General features: G+C 41.4%; 1 protein-coding gene across 1 annotated transcript in view; it reads right to left on the bottom strand.

The window, feature by feature from the left end:
- TRPC7 (transient receptor potential cation channel subfamily C member 7) overlaps window positions 1–24,691 on the bottom strand; it is a 106,586-nt gene that overhangs the window by 44,664 nt on the left and 37,231 nt on the right. Inside the window, exon 4 of the mRNA XM_036424952.2 lies at window positions 3,926–4,090. Coding sequence (XP_036280845.1) covers window positions 3,926–4,090 — 165 coding nt within the window. The remainder of the gene's footprint in view (window positions 1–3,925; window positions 4,091–24,691) is intronic.

The raw sequence follows: 24,691 nt of genomic DNA, 5'->3' as shown, positions 1-24,691 counted from the left end.
AGCTCTCTAGGAAAAGATCTACTTGAGAGCATCCTTGTGAATAAGAGCCCACTGGCCCCTCAGGGGCTGCCTGAACTCACCTATGTTGGTTTTATAATGAGAAATGATTTTAAAAAATCACTGATCTGTTTATTGACCCTGACAAACCTCTCCAGTGCTCCAGATCTGTAGTTACTGTGTGTACACATTGGTGACTTAGTCACCCTCTTCAACCACCAGATCAGTAAGCTGAACTCCTGTTGACACCTTTAATCTTATTATCTTATTTAACTGTCTTTTTTAGAGACCCTCAGAAACTTACGTAAAAGAATTGACAGCCTTGGGAATTCAATTGGAAATAAATGATGAGGCGATTTTGGCAGGCCAATCAAGTAATTTTGGTGTCTCTAGATAATGATAGCAACTATTAGGAAGTAAATATGCCATTAAGTTGGAAGCAGAAATCTCAATATTTATTAGACATTGATAGACAGTAGCTGGTTGATGAGGTTTAGCAGTGAGATTTTATGAATACATAATTTCTTTGAGGAAGGTGTAATAATAGATTATTAAAACATGGACTTGCTGGAATGACAGCTGGCTTTTTCATAGAATTACTAGACAGATACAAAGGCAGTGGCCACTTGAGAGGAGGAATTCTAGGATATGAACAGAGTTATCCACTGTGCCACTCCTCTTGGGAGGACATTGTATTCCGACAGTAGGAACTTTTAAAGAGAGCAGGTTTCTTCACTTTCGAAATCCCCAGTGATATAATCTCTTTGCCAAACTTGAACATATCTTTCTAAATATGAAAGGAAAGACTTAACATATAGTGACTATTTTATCTCTCCTTTGGCTGCATCGGAGCAAGTTTAAAAAGCTGTTTACTGAGGGACTCTTCCCTTGAAATAAGCATTGTTATAAAAAATTATCTCATACAAAAAAATAAAAATTAAAGAAAATTATCTCATGCCATACATAGGCTAGGACTTGTCACTCAGCTGTGGACACACCCTCTGCTGCACTGAGCTTTGACTTGGAGCCCAGAAGGTGCACAGACACTATAATGGCTTAATGACCACTTTATCTTGAGTGGAAGTTCCAGGAGTACCAAATGTCAGTCAGACATGCATCACAGCAGAGAGGAAGCCACAACCATGAGGCCACACCTGGCAAGCATTTCTTCTAGAATGTTTCAGAAGACTGCTATACCTTGGACTCCTATGTTCCATGGTGGCATCAGTCTCTTAGAGTTACTGAGCTACAAGGAAGGCCAAAATCCCCACATTCAGCATGATTTTGGCTAAGGTTCTTCTTAGTCCTAGAAAGTTAGCCATTGGCGTATAATTTCTTTGTAAATATTTCCTCGGGCAGGCAGAGGCAAACCAATTTGATGGTGTTGGCTAGTCCTAGTTTCCTGGAAGCGGTCACATTTAGTTTTACAGTAAAAGTGATGTTTTCAGTGTTTTCTCCACAAAGTGGTTGTTATTTTAATGATTGAATGTCCTAGAATAAGTTCGGGGCTCAGAGAGTGTGGAGGCAAGAATCCCCATCCATTTAGACTCTGGGCAAAGGCAATAATAATTTGTAGAACAGACCAGATAATACCAATATGGAAACCTGTGCCTAAAATCAATGACCAGCTCTAATCCAGCTTTAAATCTTACTCATTTTTTTTCACTCACTGCTTTTTCAGCTCATAATGAAGGACAGAAAAAATTGCCTTTGCCTACATATATATGATTTGGGATATTCAGATTTAGAAATCCATGTCATGGAAGACTAACATAGGAATAAAATCCTGAATGGTGATAGTTGAACACCACAGATATTCAGTATGAAGACTTTTATTCATTTATTTATTTATTATTATAAATATATTTTTATTGATTTCAGAGAGAAAGGGAGAGGGAGAGATAGAAACTTCAATGATCAATAGAGAACATTGATCAATTGCCTCCTATGTGCCCCCCCATTGGGGATCGAGCCTAAAACCCTGGCTTGTGCTCTTGACCAGGCTTGAACCCGGGACCCCTCAGTCCATAGGCCAATGCTCTATCCACTAAACCAAACCAGCTACGGTAGGATTTTTATTTTTAATGCCATTCTGCAGAGGAAGGATTTTGAGTACTAACCCTTCTCTGTGACACACCTCTAATCTAAGGTAGTCAGTAAAATGCCTGCCTGCTTAAGTGGCCTTATCAGCAGCCCTTAAGTCTTAGACCCACTATCCGGGCATGAGTTCCCTCTTGGTGGAGTTGACAAGAGGATCCATTCACTGATGACACTTTTATTAACTGCATTAGCTGATCATATTTGCTGTGGAACTAATCTCCCTGTAGTCATATTTCTTCTACTGAATGTTGATTACTTAAGCTTAAGTCCTTTTTAAAAATATATCACTAGGTATATGCAGCTTTGGAACCTTTAATTACCATTTTAACTCATGACATTTATTTGAAAATTTTTTTCATGGTTCAGTTTTAAAAGCGCTAACTCTTGTCTGAAGCTGGAATAGCTGCTGGTGCTTTCTGTGACTGTGGATCAAATGAATGGGCTGTAGGGATGACAGCTTGTGTGTGTGGCAGCTTGAGACCTGCAGGTTCTACTATTTTTGTTACCATTGGCCACTAGATACTTCTTCCTTGTGAGAAAAGAACTCAGTTTTGTACCTTTTAAACTCTTCTCTTTCCTTTGTCTTTTTCCTTTTTGTGACCTAATTAACTGTCCGTGGGGGCCAGACCCAATCAAGGAAACTGGGAAGCAGTGGGCATGTATCTGTAGTGCTCCCTCAGGAGCTGTATTTGACTCTCAGTTAACTAGAGTTAACTAGTTATTTCTCTTTTCTGAACCTACTTCATTAAGTGTATGTGTCCTAATGTAATTGAGGGAGTGAAATGCGATATTCCATGAAAAGGGCTTATGTAGCAAAGGGAAAATATTCAATAAGTATTGGCTATTCCTCTTATTATAATTATAACTAGAAGCCTGTTGCATGGAGATTCATGCAATAGGCCTTCCTTCCCCTGATTGCTGGCACCCAGGACCCAGGCCTTCCCTCTGGCCGCCTTCTGTCTTCAGTGTTTGCTCCCACCTGAGTGCAGCTTCTGTAGCTCCGCCCCCCCTTCATAGCAGGCTTCCCACCACTTCGAGTCTGGGCATGCAAATTAACACATCTTTGCTGGGTTAATTTGCATATCCACTCCTGATTGGCTGATGGGCATTGCTGAGGTATGGTCAATTTGCATATTTCTCTTTTATTAGTGTAGACTAGAAGCAATGATCCACAAAGATTTATGCTAGAATGGGCTTTCCTTTTCCTGGCTGCCGGCACTGACTTTCCACTCTGGCCCAGTCCCTTTCTGTTCAAATGCTGGAGCCGCCTCTTTCTGCACCAGCCCCGCCTTCCCACGCTGCCCAGATGTCCTGAGAGACTGGGATGGGATAGAATGCCTGCGTTGTTGCCATGGTGATGACGCAAGTGTCTCGCTTACCCCTGCCACTGGGTGCCTGTGTATGCAAATTAACCACCATCTTTGTTGGGCTGATTTGAATACTCCTGATTGGCTGGTGGTGTGGCGGAGGTATGGTCAATTTACATGTTTGTCTATTATTAGGTAAGATTATTACTGTGGGTTTGGAGGACATATTTAGAAGAGGAAGTGACTTTTTCCCCTCTCTGATCTATTATTGATCAGATTGTCTCACATATTTAAAATTTCTCATTTTATCACTCCTCTTTCCTAAAAAAAAAAGATGGTTGAAAGAAAACAGATCTTAACATTTCCTCTAATATGATTTTCTACTTTTGCTAGGTATCTCAGATCTATTTTCTTTAAATGTGAAAAGTGATCAGCTGCTTATTTGAACAAAGGGACTTCAGTCTTGCTAAGTAGAGAGAGAAGAAATAACCGCGAAGACATGCACCTTAAGCAATCTGTACCTTGCTGCACGGAGCAATCCAATAGGCTATGGCGAGAAAAGGGAGGCCTAGGGAGACTCCAAAGACAGCCAGGAATTTCACAGCAATAGACTGTTGACGTAAGCCTGATAGATTTTCATACCACATGGTAAGCAATTGCTGCTGACAGTTAGGATGAGCAACAAACTGTAAAAACAAAACAAAAACAAAAAACAAAATGCAAACAGGAAATGACATCAGTAGCACTTGAACAGTATACAACTTATGAGTAGCTTGGGGCTGAAATGTTCTACCTGGGAGTTTGCCTGTATGTTAGAGCAGGAGCATCTGGGTCAGGTACCTGCTGGGTCCTTCTAATTCAGGGATGCTGGGGGTCTTTGTATAGTGGCCAGAGCCCTCACAGGACTGGCTGCATCAGTGCTTGGCCAAGTGGGAGCTCAGAGAAGTCTCAGACAAAGAAAATGACAGCCGGCTTCTAGGTAAATGATTATCTCCAATCCAGGGAGACTTATCTCTGGGCAGAGTTCATCTGGGAGTCAACATGAAAGAATGGATGGAGCATGAATGGGGTTTTGGAGTCCACATGGGTTTCATTTTTATTTTACCATTTACTAGCCTCGTGACATTAGCTTATCTACTTAATCTCTCTGAAAGTCCGTATTGACATCTGTAAAACAGTCTGTCATAATGCCTTATAGAATTAAATGAGATATTATAGAAAGCTTCCTCTCTCTATTGCTATGTAGTTAAAAAAAAAGTACTAGCAGTGTTTCCAGAGGACTTGTTGATACTCCTCAGTATTTCCCCACTGAATTTCAGTGGTGTTTGGCTTGGGCTAGTGGACTCTTTGTGGTATGCTGGAGCTCTGACACATTGTATCCCCATGCAGTAGCTTCTAAAACCATCTCCCTCTCTTGGAATTGCCCAGGTTGCATGGCTAACCTCTTGTGGCCATTTTATATTTTTGATCTTAGCCCTCTGGATAAAGCTTATTGGAATAGGGGTAGAGCCTTGACTTATACTGGGCCCATCAGGTTTTCTCACCAGGGTATTGGAAACTATGATTGAAAGAGAAGGCAGTCTCTTTATTTCCAGGGGTGTTAACATGTAACCTTGGAAGATCTGGGCAGACATTTTCCACTGTGTGGACTAAATAGCAAAACACGCCAGTTTAAAAGGGGGAAAGAATTAAGTGAAGAAAGAGGCTCAGATAGTGTCTGACTCTCTTGAGCCCAGCTCCACTCTGGTCACGTGGTCCATGAGACACTCCTGGATTCACCCTTTTTCTGCTTGATCCAGCAAATTGACTGGTTTCTTCATGCAACCATACATATATTTGATGTACTTGGTCAATTGTTAGTTGATTCTGAGTCCTGACCCGTGGAAACTGGTAATATGCAATATTTAAGTATTTTGTGAGAACACAGTTTACATTTGATAAAATTATACTCATTTGCTTATTTTTTTCGTGTGACGGGAGAAAGCCATTATGTGCTTTGGTAACCCTGCTCCTTAGCCCTACTAAAGGAGCTGGGATCCATAGACTGGAATAGGTAGACTGGGCATTTTTCAAAGGGGTTGAGTTTCCATCTGATTACCCTGTAGTATAAACATGCTGGTTTTCATCTCATTTGCATTTTTGGGTTTTAAGGGGATATGTACAATAATTCCTGGGAAACATTCCCTTTGATTATAAGAACAATATAAATAAAGCAATTTAAAAAATTTCTCAATGCAGATGGCAACACATTCTTGTTTCTGGTTTCTGGGAACTCATGGCAGTAGCCAAGTGACCTGTGAGGTCACTATCAAAGGTATTTGGCTCTGAAGTGTCTCTTAATAATACTATACACTGAGTGGCCAGATTATTATGATCTCTGAATACATAATAATCTGGCCACTTAGTGTATGTGGATGGAGATATATATTTTATATTAGAGGCCCGGTGCATGAATTTGTGCATGGGTGGGGTCCAGCCAGCCTGGCCAGTGGGGAGGGGACATGGGCGGTTGACCAGCCTGCCTGCTGGTAGAACTCCTATTTGAGGGGACAATTTTCATATTAGCCTTTTATTACATAGGATATACACTGAGTAGCCAGATTATTATGTGTTCAGAGATCATAATAATGTGACCACTCAGTGTAATTCAAACATCAGTAGCTTTATACATAGTAACCCCATAGCAATGATTCTCCTTGATCTAGGTAGGAACACCAGGCCAGCAGACGATATGCTCTCCTGTGTCCTTTCACAGAAAAGTGGAGCAAGCAAAACAATCATATGAATGTTTAGGTAATTCTGAGAGCCTGGTCACAACACAGGTACCATAGAAGGATGGTGAGTGTGGGGGTGTAGTCAGTTTTCTTTTCAATAGCCAACCTTCTCTGCGTGCTGCAATGGCCTTGTTCTGGAGAAGTGGACAGTCTGATTAGACAGTGGGACATATGCCCATGAAATAGCAGAAGACCATGTGGATGTGGAATGGCTCTCTGCACTTAGCTGCTCTGGCAGGACTCCAGTACTAATCCCCCCATTGGCCTCTTTGTGTCTGTGAGAATTCATCCTTGCTGCTTCTGCTGCCTCTTGCAAACAACTCAGCATGACCAATTGGGCAGCAGAGCTGGAGGGGAGGACACAGTGGAAACCATTCCCATTTGCTCTTGTCTGCCTTGGAGGAAGATGGTGGTCCCTACTAAAACAAGTGGGTTCTCTAAGGAGTCTATCCTCCTCTGATGAGATCTTTGTTAATTTCCACAGCTAAATTTTCCCCTCCATAATGAAACAACTTTGCTCCAAATATACTATTTATTTGTTTACAGACTTTATACTCTAATGCTTCCAGAAAGCTGACAGTAGCAGATAGCTAGCTGAAGTCCAAATTACTTATTTTTATATGGGCACTTTTCTGTATTTGTGGCAGGTCTTCAAAGACAACTTCATGACATAGAGTTTAATGTGTATCAAAGGATTTTTTGTACTGTGCTTTGAAGCACAGAGAAATATCACCACTGACCCAAGGAAGATGAGAGTAACATGAGACATACCATCATGGTACAAAGAACACCATAACCAAAAGGGCACTCAGCCACAGAACAAATGCAGGAAGAACTCCTAGAGGTCAGGTTGAGGCAGGGGCATGATTCTCAAAAGCAGGGTCAGAGAGGAACAGATGGGAAAAAAGCATACAGCTAATAGAATAAAATGGGAACTCAGAAAATTGTCACTGTCTTGGGCTTGTTTTCTTTGGCATCTAGCTCACAGAAGGATGCAATAGTCAAAGGCTGAGTGACACCAAGAGCTTTGCCCAGGCTGTTCCTGCCTCTGAAACATCTGGATTGAGGTTATAGTTTGCTTTTATGAAAGTTATTCTAGGGAAAACTGAAGTAACCACCTCCATTTTCCCAGTGACATGATTCACATTCTTCATAGCAGGGAGTGTGTAATGCCTGGAGCTGAGATTCTGCTAAGGTGGCTTACATGGAGCTAAGCAGCCTCAAGAGAATATAAATCAAACCACATCCACCATTGTGTTGGATTGTCCAGAGAACTGGGCAGGGAGCAGGGGGAGAGCTAAGAGAAATTAAACTGCAAAGAGAGAGAGAGAGAGCAGAGATCTCTGAGACAGCAGTTCCTATAATGGGAAAGGAGACTGGTGAGATGAACCAGACTGGGAAATGATCTGAGTCAGAGGGACCAGAATGTATGTGGCTGCTGGTTCTTGAATCCTCCCAAGACAGTTATTCTGGTGGCACATTTGACCAGCCTTTATAGTTAATATAACAACATTTCTACCCAAAACTAATTTTCTGATGATATCTCACCTGAATTTCTTGTTCCTCCCAGACCCTAGTGACATAGTGTGAGTATAATGCTGGCATAGGGAACTCTTGGATATATTGGCCAAATGTTGGCTTTCACTTTGCTTTTAATTTATTGGTGGCCAACGGAAAGCCATTTCCTTAACTTTCTTCTCCACTTTATATTCATTCACAAGGAAATATCTGGCATTTTAAGGATAGTTGAAGAGCTATAACCATTCGCTAACAACTGAGTATTTTTTAGGGCTGTTTCTTGGGATGTTAACATCCTTGGGCCGGATTCTCACATTATTACAGGGTCTAAGACTTTCCTGATATGGGCATGGTTAAGTGCATGGACTGGTGCAAGGCTGCCTGGTTCAAATCCTGGCCCTGTCACATGCTGACTTTGTGCTCTTTGGTCATTAGTTCTTCTATGCTTAGCTTCCCTCTTCTGTAAAATGAGTCCAGTAATGATAGTTAACTGAGTATTTGTCAAGTGTTTAGAACAACACCTGGCAAAGAGTAAGCACTATATTCATATTTGATGAATAAAAACAAGCCCATGACTTTCCCATTTTATTTCTCTCTTCTTTCCCCCCTCCCTCCTTTTCACTCCCTACAGCACTACTCTTTGCCCTTCATGTTGTTTTAACAGACAATTTCTTGAAGTGTTAGTGCCTTTTGAAAGGTCCATGTAGGCCAACCACGTGGGTTAGGCCACTCTATCTAATCCTTCCTTTTTCATCCTCCACTGATTGATTTTTCCCAGCAATTAGCTCAAAATGGGCTCATCTCTGCTAGTGCTGCTAGGGTACCATCAGGTCCAATCAGCTCACCCTGATTATGGAACCCTCTGTCAATGAGGAGCTGTGTAGGTTACTGAACCTGCGGAAGGCACTCCTCTTCCCCCTGTGATGTTCCTCCCCCCTCCTCCTTAAAACGGGAAGAGGACCACATTTGAGCTCAGAGGCTTTGAGGCTGTGTGATTTCCATATCCCTTAAGCACAGATTATTTTCTTTCTGACCTTAGGCCTCAAATATGTAGCAATGAATGATTTGCTTATAAAGAAAATAACTTTCTTTTATACAGATAATTTATCAAAGGCCCCACTGAGGTCTGATGGGACTGTGGTTAAGATTTTCCACTTATTTTCATTAGTTCATCATCAGCATCTGCTTATAGAAATCCTTCCCGCGGGGCCCCCCCCCAAAAGAAAAAAAACAACAACAAAAAAAACAAAACAAAAACAAAACAAAACAAAACTGTTTACATAGGTAAAAGGAGACTGCCATTGTACCAATCATCAAGTGGCTTTTCTTAGTGTGGACGGTGAGTCTGAATTTCCTGCTTGGAGTATCTCACAAGATTGAGCTCAGTGGTGCTTTCCAGTACACTCCCTCTGGAATTATCTTGATTTCGTTGGCTTTGACTTTAGCCCTTCCTGGTCTTAGTTCTTTGTCATAAATAAAACAGTAAAAAGCAAACACTTATTTATCACTCATTTGGATCAGGCCTTGTGCTGAGTATATTATTAACATTTTCTCATTTAATCTGCCTTAAACATGAGGTGAGAATAATTATGCCCATTATAAGCTGATGGTCTGTGACTTTTCAGATCTGTCTCCAGATCAGACATTTTTCATCACTTCCTTGTATTGCTTCTCTCAACTCAGGTTTCCTGACTCTTTTCCAGGTCATATCTCTATCTCATTCTGTCTGCCAAGCAGGAGAGCATCTCTGTGACCCTGCAGTTTCCGATGCTCATATGGTTTTCCAGCCCAATCCTGTGACTGGGCTGTGTCCTGCTGGGGAGGACAGTTACCTTTACCTTCCCTCTTCAAGGCATTACAAGTTCTGTGTTAATCCCATGCCCACTCCATTTGCGCTGCTTGGGATGCATGGAAGGACTGAAGCATAATTAGAGGAGGGGATTTTAGTTGAGGAGAAAGGAAGCAAGTGAAAGGGAATGAAGGAAGGTAAAACAAGAAGAGAACAGAACTAAGGTGATAGAGTTTAAAACCTGATTTTCAACTCTGCTCCAGCTTTATTCCTGATTTTTTCCTTCCCATCTCTGGTCTCTGGCCAAAATCTCAGATCCTGTTGCAAGCTTGACCATATCTGAGCCTTGGCTCAGGGCATCTCTTGCTACCTGTTAATGCTTTTTTTCTCATCTCCATTTATCTAAGTTTTGTCTAGCTCAATAACCATCTCTCACATGAAAGCTTATCCTACTCACTCAAGTGAGAATCTCTCCTCTCATGTAATTCTTAGTGCCTACCTTTTATCAAATTTGTATGTCTGAATGACCCTCTACCAGAGAGAAAACTCCTGGAGGGCTCCTGTAGTTCTCAGAAAGTGGGTTCTCAGGAAGTACTGTTTGAATAAGTGGTGCAGCTGGAAATTTTCTCTGTTCAGCCTGCAAACTTGGGGCCATCTATAGAACCAGAGTGACTTTCCTCACTCATCGTCTCATTGTGTGCAGCACTCTGGCCATGTCACCATATCTGGAAGAGGCACATGGGTACAAGAGGCTGAAAGTTTGCTTGCTTTCTTGGGAATATGATGGATATGTAAATGCCTGAGTTCATGTTGCCACTAAATTATTTTCACTATTGGAGTGCTAGATTTGAAAACAACAACAACTTTATCCCCAGAGTCAATTGAAGTAGGAGTTTAAGGCTCTTATCAGGAAAAAATTTATGCCATCATCTGAAGGGGTTGCTCAAGAACCAAGCCAAGCTCAAGAACCAAGCTAGGGATTGGACTTAGTTCAAGGGGGTTTTTGGTTCCTTGTTTCATAAACATTGTCTCAGCCTCCCTCTCCTCACCTTTTCCCAGCACCACCTTAAAAATTCTCCATTTCTGATCACCTCTGCAAGACAGTCTCTTCATTGCCAGAAGATTGCATTTAAATCCTTATACAGATATCTCCCTTGATTACAGCCTTCCCCACCTCCTCTTCCATTTGTGTACCTAAAAGCAGGACAAACCCTGGCATGCTTCTTAGGTCTTTCCACAGCTGGAGGTTCTCCTGGGAAGCTGCTCACCTAGCCATTCTGGAAATCTATTGGGCAGCAAGAGGAGATGGGCACTGCAGAAGACTCTTCACTCCCATGGTGATTTGATAGCACTTACTGAGTTGAGTAGCTTGCTCTGTTCTCAAAGACAATTCTCTGTTCCTGTTTCTCAGAGACAGCAGGACATGAAAAACTCTCTCCCACCTCAAATTAAGCAAACCTCCAACTTTCCAGAGGGTTATTCGCACAAATGTCTCAAATTGGTAGGTTGCTCTGAGGACTCAGCAACTTCTCCCTTGCCAGAGAAAGAAGAATTTTGTGAACCACATGCACTTCAGTCTTTTGGCTATAGGGATCTAAACAAATAGTGCTGGACTTCTAAAGTTGTGGGTGAGCCATTTCCTGAGGGCAGACAGAGTGGCAGGTGGCCTTGGTTGGCCCTCCTGGAAGCGAATGCTAAGTGTGTGGTTTTCCAGGTTCATCAGGAACCTCCCATAGTACTGAGCCCAGAGGGTGCTAATGAGATGACTCATTTTACAGTCTAGCCATGTTGTCATGGCCAGAGTCCCACATGCTTTGGATGCCTGCCTATTAGGGCTCAGAGTGAGCTTCTAGCTGGCTCCAGATGGCTGCCTCTGCTCTTTCAAATGTCATTCTCCATACCTGGGCAGTGACTCTCTCTACTCCACTAGGGCTGTGACCTAGCCTGAAACCAAAGGAGAAGTGGACGCAGCTTCTAGCAGACCTTGGATTATCTCCAACTACTACTCACCTTTCTGAGCCTTCCCCTCTTCCCATGCTGCCCAACATGTTGATCCCAAACATGGCATATGTACCCCCAACCCACCTTCCACCCCATGTGTTCAAGGATAATTCATTCTGCTTCTCTCTGGTTTAATTCCTAATTAGTCTTTGAGACCCAACTTTTTTTCTAGCTTTAAGTCCTACTACGTCCCTCAGCCCCCCTGAGAGATGTTAGACTCCTTTAGGTCCTCTTCTGTGGTCCACTCACTTGGCAGTCATGGTTCATGGTCAAGTTGTGAATAGCTATCTGCTGTGTTTACTTCTGATCTCTTTTTTCTTTATCTGTTATTTTTAAGCTTCTTGAGGGAACCAACTGTCTTTGCATTCCCAAGAGTATGCAGCCTTATGATTTGCACATAATAGGTGCTCAGAAACATATGCTGAGTGATAAATTGCTTGTTCTTCTAAAGCCTCTAATATTTGCTTCATGGTTTTCTCTTTGACTCATTATCCCAGAATAATTTCTAAGTATAACAAATCCATTGTTACTCAGGATTTGCTAAACACTTAACTGTCTTCACATCTTTATTAAGGGAAAACAGGGAGAGGTGGTGAAAACTAAACCAGACTCTTGTCCTCTTGTGGAGGAAAAGATTGAAATGTGAGGTTAAAGTAGGGTTTGAGGAGTACTTTTTGGATTTGTTGAAGCTTGTTTACTTTTTATGTATGCAGTTACCAATGCAACTGACATCAACCATGAAAATATCTATACCATAATAATTATTATCATTACAAAGAACTTACAGCTAATGTTTACTGAGTATGTGTTCTTTTTCAAGCTCCATGCTTAATAGTCACTATATTGGTTAACCCTCACATAATTTATTGAGATGAGTATTATTATATCACTATTTTAAACACGGAAGAATGAGGCATAAATAAATTTAGTAACTTACCTATAATTACAAAGGTTATTATGACAGGGTCTGGACTTGAATCCAGACCAGTCTGACTTCAAGGACAATGTTTTCAACTATTATCCAGTGTTTCCTCAAGGTAGTTTTAAAATTAGGCAGACATACCAAAGCAGGAGGCACCACAGTGTTTCTCCAAGCCCACAGAGGCCAGGAGACCTCATGTTTTAAAAATTTGTTAGAACTCTCAGTTCTCTGTGTTTCTGCCTAGTAAAGATACAAATCAGGAATACATAAGAGTAAGGGCTTAAAGACAGTTTCCTGGACAACTTCATCTCCCTGAAAGGTGTGAGTCATCATTGTACCCTCTCCTGCAAGCAGACCATAGCAGTAGCAGCTGATTCAGCAGTGGCTCTGCTGGCTGCCTGGTCACCACTCTACCAGGAACCAGGTTAATGTGAAGGCCAATTAAGCCTGATTACAACCTCAAAATATACAGACTGGCCAAAAATCACTTTATTGGAGGACCTATTAGGATCTCGGCCCTTTTGCCTAATCCCACCTAGCACTGACATCTTGCCAGGAAGAGCTGGAGTTTCAGGTAATTCTCTGATCCCAAAATCTGATTAGATAATGCTTCCTTGAAATATAAAACACAGCTTCTAACTTGTACAATAATTGTAGTACTGTTAGGGGCAGAAATAGAATATTGGGGACCAGCTATGATTGTAAGAAGTAATAACCATGCTCTTTTAACCATGATTGTTTTGTTCTAATTAAAGAAAGCACATTCTAACAAAGTACTTTTTCATGTGATTCTGCACCCTTTGTAAACAATATGATGGAGTGTCTAAGATGAACAACCCTCTCCTCAATAACCACCATAATTCTGCACATCTGGAGCGCACAGAGAACTGCCTTTTTCTACCTTCTGATACTTCCAGGGACATTGTTTCTTAGACAAAAAACTTGGCATATACCTTAGCCAGATACTTAGTACATGTTGGTTTCTTTTCTGTTGGTGGTATCTGTGCCCACTCTATCACCCATAGCTTTCAGCCTGGACACCCTCAATTGCTCCTTTCACTTCTCTGATAAATGTGGAAACTCTTCACACCTTCAGCAGTGAGAAACACACAGCATTTATTTCTGGTGAAGGCACATTCTGATCATGCAGCTGGCTGTTGGCTCCCTATTCTTGGATGTCAAATGAGGCATGTGAATATTTAGTAATCAATGCAAAGATTCCATCAACACTTGTGTTTGGTGTTGAAAGAGGCAGTAGCCCCATTTGTCATTCAGGGGCCAAACCCCACACTCTGATATATATAGAAGATGTTTATTTGTTTTAATAGAAAATTCCTTGACTTATTAATTTTGGTCATAATTTGAATGCTGGTTTTTATCCACCACTGGCAAATAAAATCTCTTTCTCTCAACATGGTCAATATTCTTCAGAAGTAGAAACTTAGTCTCATATGTTATTGTGATATATTAAGTTTATATCTATGTATTCATAAATTTATATCCATCCATCAACTCACTTATTCATCCATCCATCCATCTACCCATCCAGAAAATACCTACTGAGCCAGACACCAGGAACACAAAGATTGAAAACAATGTCTTGGCTCTCACGTCCCTCAAAATTTTGTCAGTTAAACAGACAGATAAACAGGAAAATTCACTAAAGCTCCATTAGTGCCATAACAAGGCTTAGCTCAAAATGCGATACAGTAACATCCAGCACAAGAGGGGATGTGAGGGACTGTGATAAAGTGATGAAAGACTTCTTAGAGAATGGATTCATGAATTATGGAGACTGTAATCAGGCTACCGAGATAGTCGAGAAGGGCTTGTTGATGAAGAGGAGTGCAAAGAGTTTGGGCTGGAAAGTCAGACAGATCTTGGTTTAAATTTTGATTCTACTTCTGAGCCATATCTATTTTGTTTGTAAAGTGGGAATGACAGTATTGGTGGTGCACTGAATTAGTGCATACAAAAATCTTGGCATGGTGAAGGGTGCTGATTAAGTGCTTAATAAATTGTTGCTATTATTAGTGATGCTTCAGAGCCTGTGTGTTAGGAGAGGTGCTGGTGGCTCAGGATGGGTGGTCCATTGGGGAATGATTCAAGGGTTTTGCAGCATGCTAAGATGGAGACTAAATTTGACTGAAATGTTCTCCTATGTACCAAAGAGCAGAACAACATCATTTAAATAACAGCATCAGACAGTCTCAAAAGGTTCCAGGAACACCTGGTTCATTCAAATTATGATGAAAGGCAGGGTTCCTTGGGAGTTAGGGGGGGTTGTAACAGACTCTTATTTGTAGATATATGGGTCATAGTGTAGATGGTAGCTGCACACATTCTTGCCCCAACTTCCATCCCCAATGTTCTCCCATGTACCAAAGAGCAGAACAACATCATTTAAATAATAATATCAGACAGTCTCAAAAGGCTCTAGGGACACCTGGTTCATAGAACATGCCCAGTAGACGATAATTTATTGCAACAACCAGGATTCTGTTTGCAATCTCTTTTAAATGTTAATGATCAGTAGTGTAATTATGATGGGGAAAGTTCCTAGGCCAGTTGTCAGTTTAATTTAATTTACAAAGCCATCTGGAGCTTTGCAGCATTCTTTTCCCATTTTTTTGCCAGACCAAATTTGGGTAGCTTCTAGATACTATAATGTCAAATGGATAACAAAGACACTATCCCCAAGCTCTGAGAATCCAGAGGGGAAGCCTGGTGATCTGAGGATGAGCCACAGGGCTTAAGGATAATGGTGGTTCTGTAATCTCCCCTTCCTTCATCTTTCCTAGAGCAGGGAAAGAGTATTATTGGTTTGTGAGAATGGATTACTATTAAAAGCTAAGCTTCCTTCAGCGGGAAAAGAAGACAGTGGCTGTCTATTATGCTTTAAAAAAAAAATTCCATTTCTTCCTGTGTCTGTAAGACTCTTGGTAGTCTTTTTCTTGCCTACTTTACATCCTTCTACTTTTCTCTCCACTCACTATTAATCAGCCCCCACTGACCTCCTCAGTATTCCTAAAACACACCCAGGACTTCCTTGACCATATGACCAAAACAGAAGTCTCCCCACTACCTACCACTCAGTCCCTTTCTATGCTTTACATATTTTTATATCACTTAGCAACCACTAGGATTTTGTGTTACGCGTTTATTATCTGTCACTGTACTGGAATGTAAGCTCCATAAGAGCAAGGACTATTTTTATTGCATAGAACTTAGGACAATGTCCAGTACATAGTAGACTCAATAAATATATGTTGAATGAATGAATCAGTTCATGTTTAACTCTACAGTGCACCCCTACAACTAGGAGATCTATCCCTTTTTCCTCCTGGGGTAGATGGTGGCAACAGTATCTCACATGCTCTGCAGTGTAACCTTGACTCTTTCCTATCCAGAAGTGGGCTCTATTCCTGCTGCCATTGAAACTGGGCTAGCTCTCATTGATCTATTTTAATCGATAGAATGTTTCAGAAGAGATGCTGCAAGATTTTCCAAGACTGGGCCTTAGAGATCTTCAGTATCTACCTTCACTCCTGGGAAAGCTCCCTCTTGGAAGGTAACTGCTGTGCAAGAGAGAAGCTCCTGAGACCACTGTGCTGTTAGGAAGCACAATATAGCCAGGGATGGGGGGAGAAGGGTTAAGGGGAGGGAGGGAGTGATATGAACGTGCCAGGCATGCAAGGGAAGCCTTCTGGTATCTTCCATTCCAGCTCAACCACCAAGTGAATTCAACTGATCTAATGACTCCAGACAACTTCCCACTTGACCCATGCCCGATTTCCTGACCCATAGAATTGTTACCAAGTGAAACGATTGTGTGTTTTTAAGCCACTAAGTCTCATGCACCAGAAGATAAGTTGAACACATCTGTTCGGTTTGCAGTTCCTGGCATTCCATTTTGTTTCCTTCTCCATGGGGCTGTTGGGCAAGAGCTCCCTCCTCAGTCCTAACCTGTTCTCTGCCAGGATGTCACCTCTGCTCTTCTCCCTTCCTAGGGGAATGAGCATCCCTCCTAATAATAGCTGGCCCTAACCTGTGTTCTTGATCTTTCCTATGGCCTTTGGGCCATCTGAAATTGGGCTTATGAACTCCATTGCAGTTGCTCTCAAAATTGTGAATTTCGTCTGGTTGTCAGACCCACCAGTCTGCTTTGTGTCGTCTTTTCCTCTCACATCTATGTAGCCCAGATGCCTTCTACCACCTGCTGAACCATAATACCTCCTCCCTGATCCCTCTGCATCTCTGGGTATCTGAAAAATGAGCCTGGGAGATGAGTCTGTCTTGTTTTCTAGGCTGAAGTCTCATCATGGGAGAATGAATGGCATTTTGCCTTCCACCTCCTGAGGAGATGACCAGGAGGGTTCTGTGGGCCAGGTGGAAGTTCACAGGTGTTTTTTTTTGGGGGGGGTGGGGGAGGGCGGGGGTGTTTAGGAATTGTTCTGAAGACCACATGCTGGCCTTTTTATTATTATTATTTTAAAAATATATATTTTATTGATTTTTTACAGAGAGGAAGGGAGAGAGACAGAGAGCCAGAAACGTCAATGAGAGAGAAACATCGACCAGCCGCCTCCTGCATATCCCCCACCGGGGATGTGCCCACAGCCAATGTACATGCCCTTAACCGGAATCGAACCCAGGACCCTTCAGTCCGCAAACCAGTGCTCTACCACTGAGCCAAACAGGTTTCGGCTGGACTTTTTTTTTTTTTAAATCAAGGCTCAGTGAATGGGGAGGGGCAGGAAGAGGCTGGCTTTTATTTGTGGCTATTATTTTAAATAAGTAATATCAAATAATATTCTCAACAGAACAGATTAAGGTTAGAAACAGATTTTTTTTTTTTTTTTTTTTTGTAATAGAGTAAGAACTTAGAGTGGGCTGTGACTTTCCTGTGGCCCAGGTAGCATGGAGCCAGTGTCCCTGTTGCATATCAGAATAATTCCTGAAAGATATATTTGTAGTTTTTCAGTAGCCCACACTTCTCCAGTACTTACTATGTGCCAGAACTTATAGGGCAAGTATTCTGGCCCCACTTTAGAGACAAAGGAAAAGTGAAGTTAAGTGATTTGCTTAAAGCAACTTCAGGCTGCCTGACTACAGAGCTCATGATTCTAACCACTATTCCACAAGGAATCTTTGTGCCACATGTTGAAAGGTCTGTATTTCAGCAGAAATATGCATCTTTTGATTATCTGAGAGTCAGTTACTTTAGTAAGAAGTCCTTAACAGCCATGTAAAGAACCTTCAGAATATGTGTGCCTTTCTAATGTAACTATAATAACCAATTATTATTATAAAAGATCATAATGTACATGCATATGTCCCCTGCCAGTTTTCTCTGCACAGTCATCTGTTGTTAGCCAAGGATCTGTAACTGGTGCTAATGGATTTGGGTGATGGAACTTTGTCTTTATAAATCCTCCCTAAGGGGTCTTAATTTCTCTAAATTTCATCCTAATGGTTACTGAACACAGATTCCAAATTAATGAACATTTTAGCATCTTCTTGCCCACTGAATGAGGATCTTTATTAGAAAATCAATATTATTTTGTGTCAATTAAAAAACCCAGGAGAAGCTGGATAAGAAGGGTTAGTTGAAGGTCTGGTTTACTGAACATGTGGATTTGAGCAAGAGTGCCCAGCTCCGTGGTTCTCTTGCCCTCCGCCTCCCTGCTTGAGAATTCCTCTGGTAGCCTGCTAGGCAGAGGGAGCTCGTCTTGGTCCTCTAGTCCCAGCACAGTGGGAGTGAAGAACAGAGGCTTTGGGACCAGGGATGTAAGTTGGAGTCTGTTCTGCTTCTGACCAGCTACTTAACTTCTCATAACTTGCTCTCCCTCCATCAGGGGAAACATGCCTGAAGCTGCTATGAGGATGTGGCTAGCAGGCATGGGAAAAGCAGGGACAGGGCTGGCACTCTACAGCACCTTTCTGAGCATCTCTCTTAAGTCCTGATTCTTCTCTCCTTGTCCTCCCCCTGTCCCTCTCCTCTCTTCATTCATGTGCACCCAGGGCTCTGCACTGCCCTATCCTACCACAAAGTCCTCCAGGCTCCTAAATGGGCTGCAGTTCCCTTCCTCACCTAAATGAATCTCTGCTAGGACAACTTAGAAATATGAGTAAAGCTGTTTATCCTGTGGTTGGTAGGCCAGACCCTCACAGAAGCTTCTTAGTTGAACTTTTGTCCTATTTTGCAAAGTCCTGTTTTCACCTCCAAAATGACCATTACAGAGATTCTTTTTTTTTTTATGAGCACTGACAACCATCTCACTTTAGGCCCTTGTCACTTCTCACTGGACTCTTCAAAATAGCATCTTAGCTAGTCCCGTTCTCATATATACCATCAAATCTTGCTACTAGAACTATCTAACGAAGGCAAGGTTGCCTACAGCCATGAAATACTACTCACTTGAACACAAATGGGTGGTAAGTTCTCTATGACTCGAGTGCTGTAGTAATCAACATGGAAAAGATCAAGGCTCCAGTTCATAAATGCTAAAGGATGGTGGTGGTGTGGTGTAGTGAATGGCTATGGGCAGACTGAATTCACAGAGAAAATGTGCATCTACCTAGTGGTCACAGGAATGCATTTAAAAATATGCATAACATAGTATTTTATATCCATTGAATTGGAAAAATACTGATAATATCTGACGCTTGCAAGTACTGATGAAACCAGTTCAATTGTATAATACTGTTGATATAAAAAATAGTGTAACCATTTGAGAAAATAATTTTGCAATGAGTTTCACTAATATTTGTGTTCTTTGACCTAGTAGCCTCACTCTCAGAAATTCAGTGTTAGTTGCCTAAACCAGTTTGGCTCAGTGGATAGAGCATTGGCCTGCAGACTGAAAGGTCCCGGGTTCAATTCCGGTCAAGGGCATGTATGTTGGTTGCGGGCACATCCCCAGTGGGGGGTGTGCAAGAGGCGGCTGATCAATAATTCTCTCTCATCGATGTTTCTAGCTCTCTATCCCTCTCTATTCCTCTCTGTAAAAAATCAATAAAATATATTAAAAAAAAAAAAAGAAATTCAGTGTTAGCAAGTAGAAGCAAAGGAAAGTGCTGTGTGATGATAATAGTAATATATATATTACTATTTATATATATATAAAGTGATTATTCACCAGTAGAGAAGATATGTAAATAATGTTACATCAATCTTACGCTGGCAGAAAAAGAATAATTACTAAAAAAAATTGTAAAATGCGTACCTTCTGATGCTAGGTGATTACAAAATAATCCTATATAATAAAAGGCTAATATGCAAATAGACTGAAGGGCATAATAACCAATCATTATGATGCGCAATGACCACCAGGAGGCAGATGGTTAATGCAGGAGCTGCCCCCTGGTGGTCAATTTGCTCCCACAGGGGGAGCACCACTCAGCCACAAGCTGAGCTCACAACTGGGCAAGCACAGCAGCGGTGGTGGGAGCCTCTCCCACCTCCATGGCAGCGCTAAGGATGTGTGACTGCCGGCTTAGGACTGACATCCCCCTAGGGCTCCTGGACTTCAAGATGGCACAGGCTGAGCTGAGGGACCCTCCGCTGCCTGAGTGCATGAATTTTGTGCACTGGGCCTCTAGTTTAATCTATAACTAAATATGTAGATACATGTCTGCACATGGGTAAGAATTGGAAGAACATAAACAAATGAAAACTGACCTGGAGCATATGATTGTAGATGATTCTTTGCTTTTTAAATAGTTTTCTTATTATAATACTATTTGTGCAATAAAAAAGCAAGTACATTTATAAGAGTTCTTTTTCTGTTACGGAATTTATGATCTAAAGGTCCTTCAGCACATCTTCACAGCCCATGGCCCACCATAGCCCACCACAGCCTCCCTGCTTCCTCAGCAGGTTGTGTTTCCTCCAACCCCAGGCTTCTGATTCTCCCACCTCATTTCTCTGCTTTTCCTCAGCCTCCTACCTTCCTAAATGCCTTCATCAACCTTCTATAATTCTCCAAGCATTGTCACACCCTTGTGCTTTCTCCCATCTATTGGGTAGAGGTTAGGGATAATATCCTATAATGCACAGGACAGTGCCCACAGCAAAAAACTATCTGGCCCCAAATGTCACTTGTGCTGAGGTTGATAAACCCTAGTCTTAAGGGGAGTTCTGCTTATAAAGCCAACATGTCAAACAACTTCTATAAGGTAACATTTAGTATGCATTTACCATGTTCTAGCTACATTATTTGTGTTAATATTGATTATTATTAGGTACTATTATTTGTTCCCATTAAACAGTTAAGAGAACTGAGGTTCAGGGAGAAATAACTTGTCTGTAGTTAGTTATTTAGTAGAATAAATGAAGGACTTGGGATTTGAACATGTATAGTCAAGCTTTGAGCCACAACATTATACTATTGCCCAACAGGTTCTATTTTTCTTCTCCTGATAGTTTTCCAGGCAGAAAAAGGATACATATATACTTGGATTAATCCTTCTTAAGATTTGTTGCTTGAAAAAGTAAACATTTTTTAATGCAGAAGATAGCCCCTTTTAGCCAGAAGATTAAGGGATATTGATTATTTTTGTGCTATGTGCCCAGGTTGGGGTCACAGAAGTGCTCAGAGGAATCCCAGAGAAGACAGTGATGGATGCTTTTGGCACCAGTGGATTCTTCAGCGCTGGCGTCCTGCAGTGAAGCTCTGGGCAGTGCCTGGCCGGCTGGACTGTGTTTCTGACAGCTCTGATATTCTTAATTCTGAGCATCTGTTCGAATGATGCCTCCGCAGGAAAAGACAGTGGGAGAATGTCTGCTAAGGGCCTGTGAGCTTCTCATCGACCTCTCAGATGTCCTCTAGAAAGCTGGTGTCCCCAGCTCCCTTTTTTTCACTGGCTCTGTGCTTCTAATCTTGCCCCTCCCTCCTTGACTTTCTTTTCTGGATGCTGTGCCCCAGGGGCACACTTTATGCACTTCTGGGTCTCATGTCTATGAAAGGATCTTAAAATGAGGTTCATGGAAGACATTGACTTGCAGTGTTAACCATTTTTTTTTTTTTTTTTTTTTTTTTTTTGGTAGAGATTTTCCATTTTTATTCAGAACACAGGCTATTGCCCAAGAATTTACAATCTCATCTTGACTGGCTATTTGATTTGCATATTAGCCTTTTATCATATAGGATGAGAGGCCCGGTGCATAGATTTGTGCACTGGTGGGGTCCCTTGGCCTGGCCTGTGGAATTGGGCCAAAACTAGCTCTCTGACATCCCCTGAGGGGTCCTGGATTATGAGAGAGAGCAGTTCTTGAGTGATGCACCCTTGAATCGGGCTCTTTCCTCTCTGGTTCCAGTGCATCACCTGAGAACCACAATTGTCAAGTCGCTGCAGCCTGGCAGATCCTACATTGAACATTTGCCCCCTGGTGGTCAGTCGGCTGGTTGCTTAGGCATATATATATATATATATATATATATATATATATATTTCAGAGAGGAATGGAGAGGGAGAGATAGAACCATCAATGATGAGAGAGAAGCACTGAAGCACTGATTGGCTGCCTCCTGCATGCCCCACACTGGGAATTGAGTCTGCACCCAGGCATGTGCCCTTGACTGGAATTGAACCTGGGACCCTTTTGTGCACAGGCCGATGCTCTATCCACTAAGTGAAACTGACTAGGGCCTGAGTGACCCTTTTAGAATAGAAGTCATGAAGAACAATCATATCCTCTTAAGGTCTTTGGTTGTTTCAGGAGGCATGTTAGGCTATAAGGATGATGTCCTTACATGGGGACATTTTTAGCATTCTCTGGGGAGATATCAAAGATAAGCTATGGAATATATCTGTAGTCCCAAGGAAAGGGACATTACTGAATGTTAGCACTGATGCTTCCCTGTGGAACTTCACAGAACTTTATAGTTTCTAGAGCATTTCCTTTCGTATCAATTATTTCTAAGTTCACAGAAAACTCTGTGAAGCAAAAACTTATATTCCCATTTTGCAGATGGAAATAAGGCCCAGAGAGCTTCAAAGACTTGCCCAAGAGTACATGACTAGTAAGTGTAAGAATCATGCTAGAAATCTCCTGACACCAACTTCATGATTCCTTCCTCTTTACCAGGTGGTCCTTGTGCCATAGTAGGGTGATTATCTAACAAGGGCTGACATTATGACAGAGCCAGCCCGGGACCAGACATGAAAGTGGTGGCAAACATGCAAGTGAAGACAGGATCCAGGGAACAGTACCAGCCACAGGGTAGCACCTACTTCATTCAGATCTATGCACTTAATAGGTTTTTAGGCTGATTCTATATTAGAATTTTCCAGACTGTTAGATGGACAGCTAGATTCATCAGATGTTCCATAAGAAATACAGTTCTGTGGTTAAGTATTCATATAGTTGCCTTCTTTTAAAGTAGCAGTGGATATTAAAGGCTCTCTAATGTATTTAAGAAAAATAAATCTATTTGACTTATTTGAATACAAAATCTTTTCTTAAAGTCATACCTATTAGCAGCCCATGAAATGCCAAGAACAGCTAGTTTACTTTAATCACTAATTAATGGTTTGCTTTTTATATCTTTTTTTTTTGCAGTTTTAGATTTTAGCCTCAAGACTCATAGGTGTATCAGGTGTGAAAGGCAGTGTATTTGTAAATAGGCCTTGGTGTTAGACATTTCATAACTCAAAGACCCAGGAGTAGACTGTGTCCAGGCAAGCATGCTAAAGCTCATAAATTAAAACTAAAATCTTCTTATATTATTAATAAGTCTTTAATATTGGGTATTTTCACTGGTAAATCATAGTAGAATAAATGTCAAGGAAACCTATGAGTCTGTTTACTGTTGGTTGATGACATATGTGGTTTGGGATGGTGGTGCTTTGATGGAGGGAGGTCTTTGTGTGAGCAAGGCTGACATTTTATGCAGGCCGTTTATCATTGTCTTAATTGTGGATTGCAGCAGACACTTGACATTCATGATGGATATTTCCTGCCCTAATTGATGAATACCACTAGAGTAAGTTATTTTCCTCATAAAACCTTTATTCTGACTGGAATCGTCATGTTCATGGAGTAATTCATTTTTTCTTCTTGCTCATCACTGTGCCCATTTTGTAGTTGACAATGAGAGGGAACATGTAGCTATGAGGTAGTGGCCAGACTTTTGGACTAGTTGACGGATGATCTACCTTCAGTGACAGTTTTGCTAAAATATTTGGATTTATGTTTCAGAAAAAATTGTGAATGCTTGCTTTTACGGACTGTTGGAATTGCTTCTGAATAGCCAAAACTGTAAAAGTAAATCTGTAAATGCTAAGCATCTCCAATACTTTGGATTTTCTCTGTGCTGGGAAGCAGGGGCATGGTTGGCTTGGAGAAGGCAAGAAATGCTTGTGGTTCTGGAAACTCAAGCTCATCCTTACTTTTGCTAGTCTCACAGCAGGGTGTGTTTGAACTTCAAGGCGGAGAATGTGTCAGCAGCTTCAGGAAGAGATGTCCTTGCTTTGATGAAAAGCCTCAGTGAGCTCTTGGGATAGGCTAAAAAGTGTGTTTCTCTGAGCTAAAAAAATTCAAATTGTAGCCTGACTCCTCTCCTTCCATCACTCAATACTTTCTAATATTTATCTAAGGCCACCTTTTTCAAGCTTTATCAACATATATTTGGGACTCAGAGTCTTAAAAAATGTTTTTCTTAGAATTTTTGATTTTTGTTTATTATTAAAAGGGCAAGAAGATTTTATCAAACTTAGACGCTATCTCTAGATGAGTTCCACAGATATATATGTGGAATTTTCCTCATAAAATTCATCCCATTCATCCCTCACAAATTAACATAATCAGACAAGCAGAAATGCCCAAAGACGTTTTGGGGCATTGAAAATATGCCCAGTATTGATCCTGTGAAATAACTGGGGAAAACCCCAAAAGACTGATCAGCCATCCTGCATATGTGGAAAGCACTTTGATATTTAAACACATCTTTGGATCTTTGATCTTTGGAACTCTGCCATTTTCATCAGTATGAATGATGTCATTTAACATAAGAGCAGATTCTAAAGAACTAAGAGTATATCTAAATTGGAACCATAATTGAGTTTTGCTTCTTAGGACCTTGATCTGACCAGCTACGGTAGGTCTGAGTGCAACTGGCTGCCAGTGGCCATTAAACAGGCTTGCTTTGTGAAAGTCAACTGGAGCTTCCTTCTGTGGACTTTCATGAGCCTGAGGAGTGCAATTCCTCTAAGCCTCCCAGAATCATGGATTCCACAAAGCCTCTACACTAAAACATTTTCTACACAAGGGGTCCCC

The sequence above is a fragment of the Pipistrellus kuhlii genome, unplaced genomic scaffold, assembly GCF_014108245.1.
Source record: "Pipistrellus kuhlii isolate mPipKuh1 unplaced genomic scaffold, mPipKuh1.p scaffold_m20_p_8, whole genome shotgun sequence".
NCBI classification, from domain to species: Eukaryota; Metazoa; Chordata; class Mammalia; order Chiroptera; family Vespertilionidae; genus Pipistrellus; species Pipistrellus kuhlii.
The sequence above is the reverse complement of the archived record's forward strand: the minus strand, read 5'-3'. Positions and strand labels throughout refer to the sequence as shown.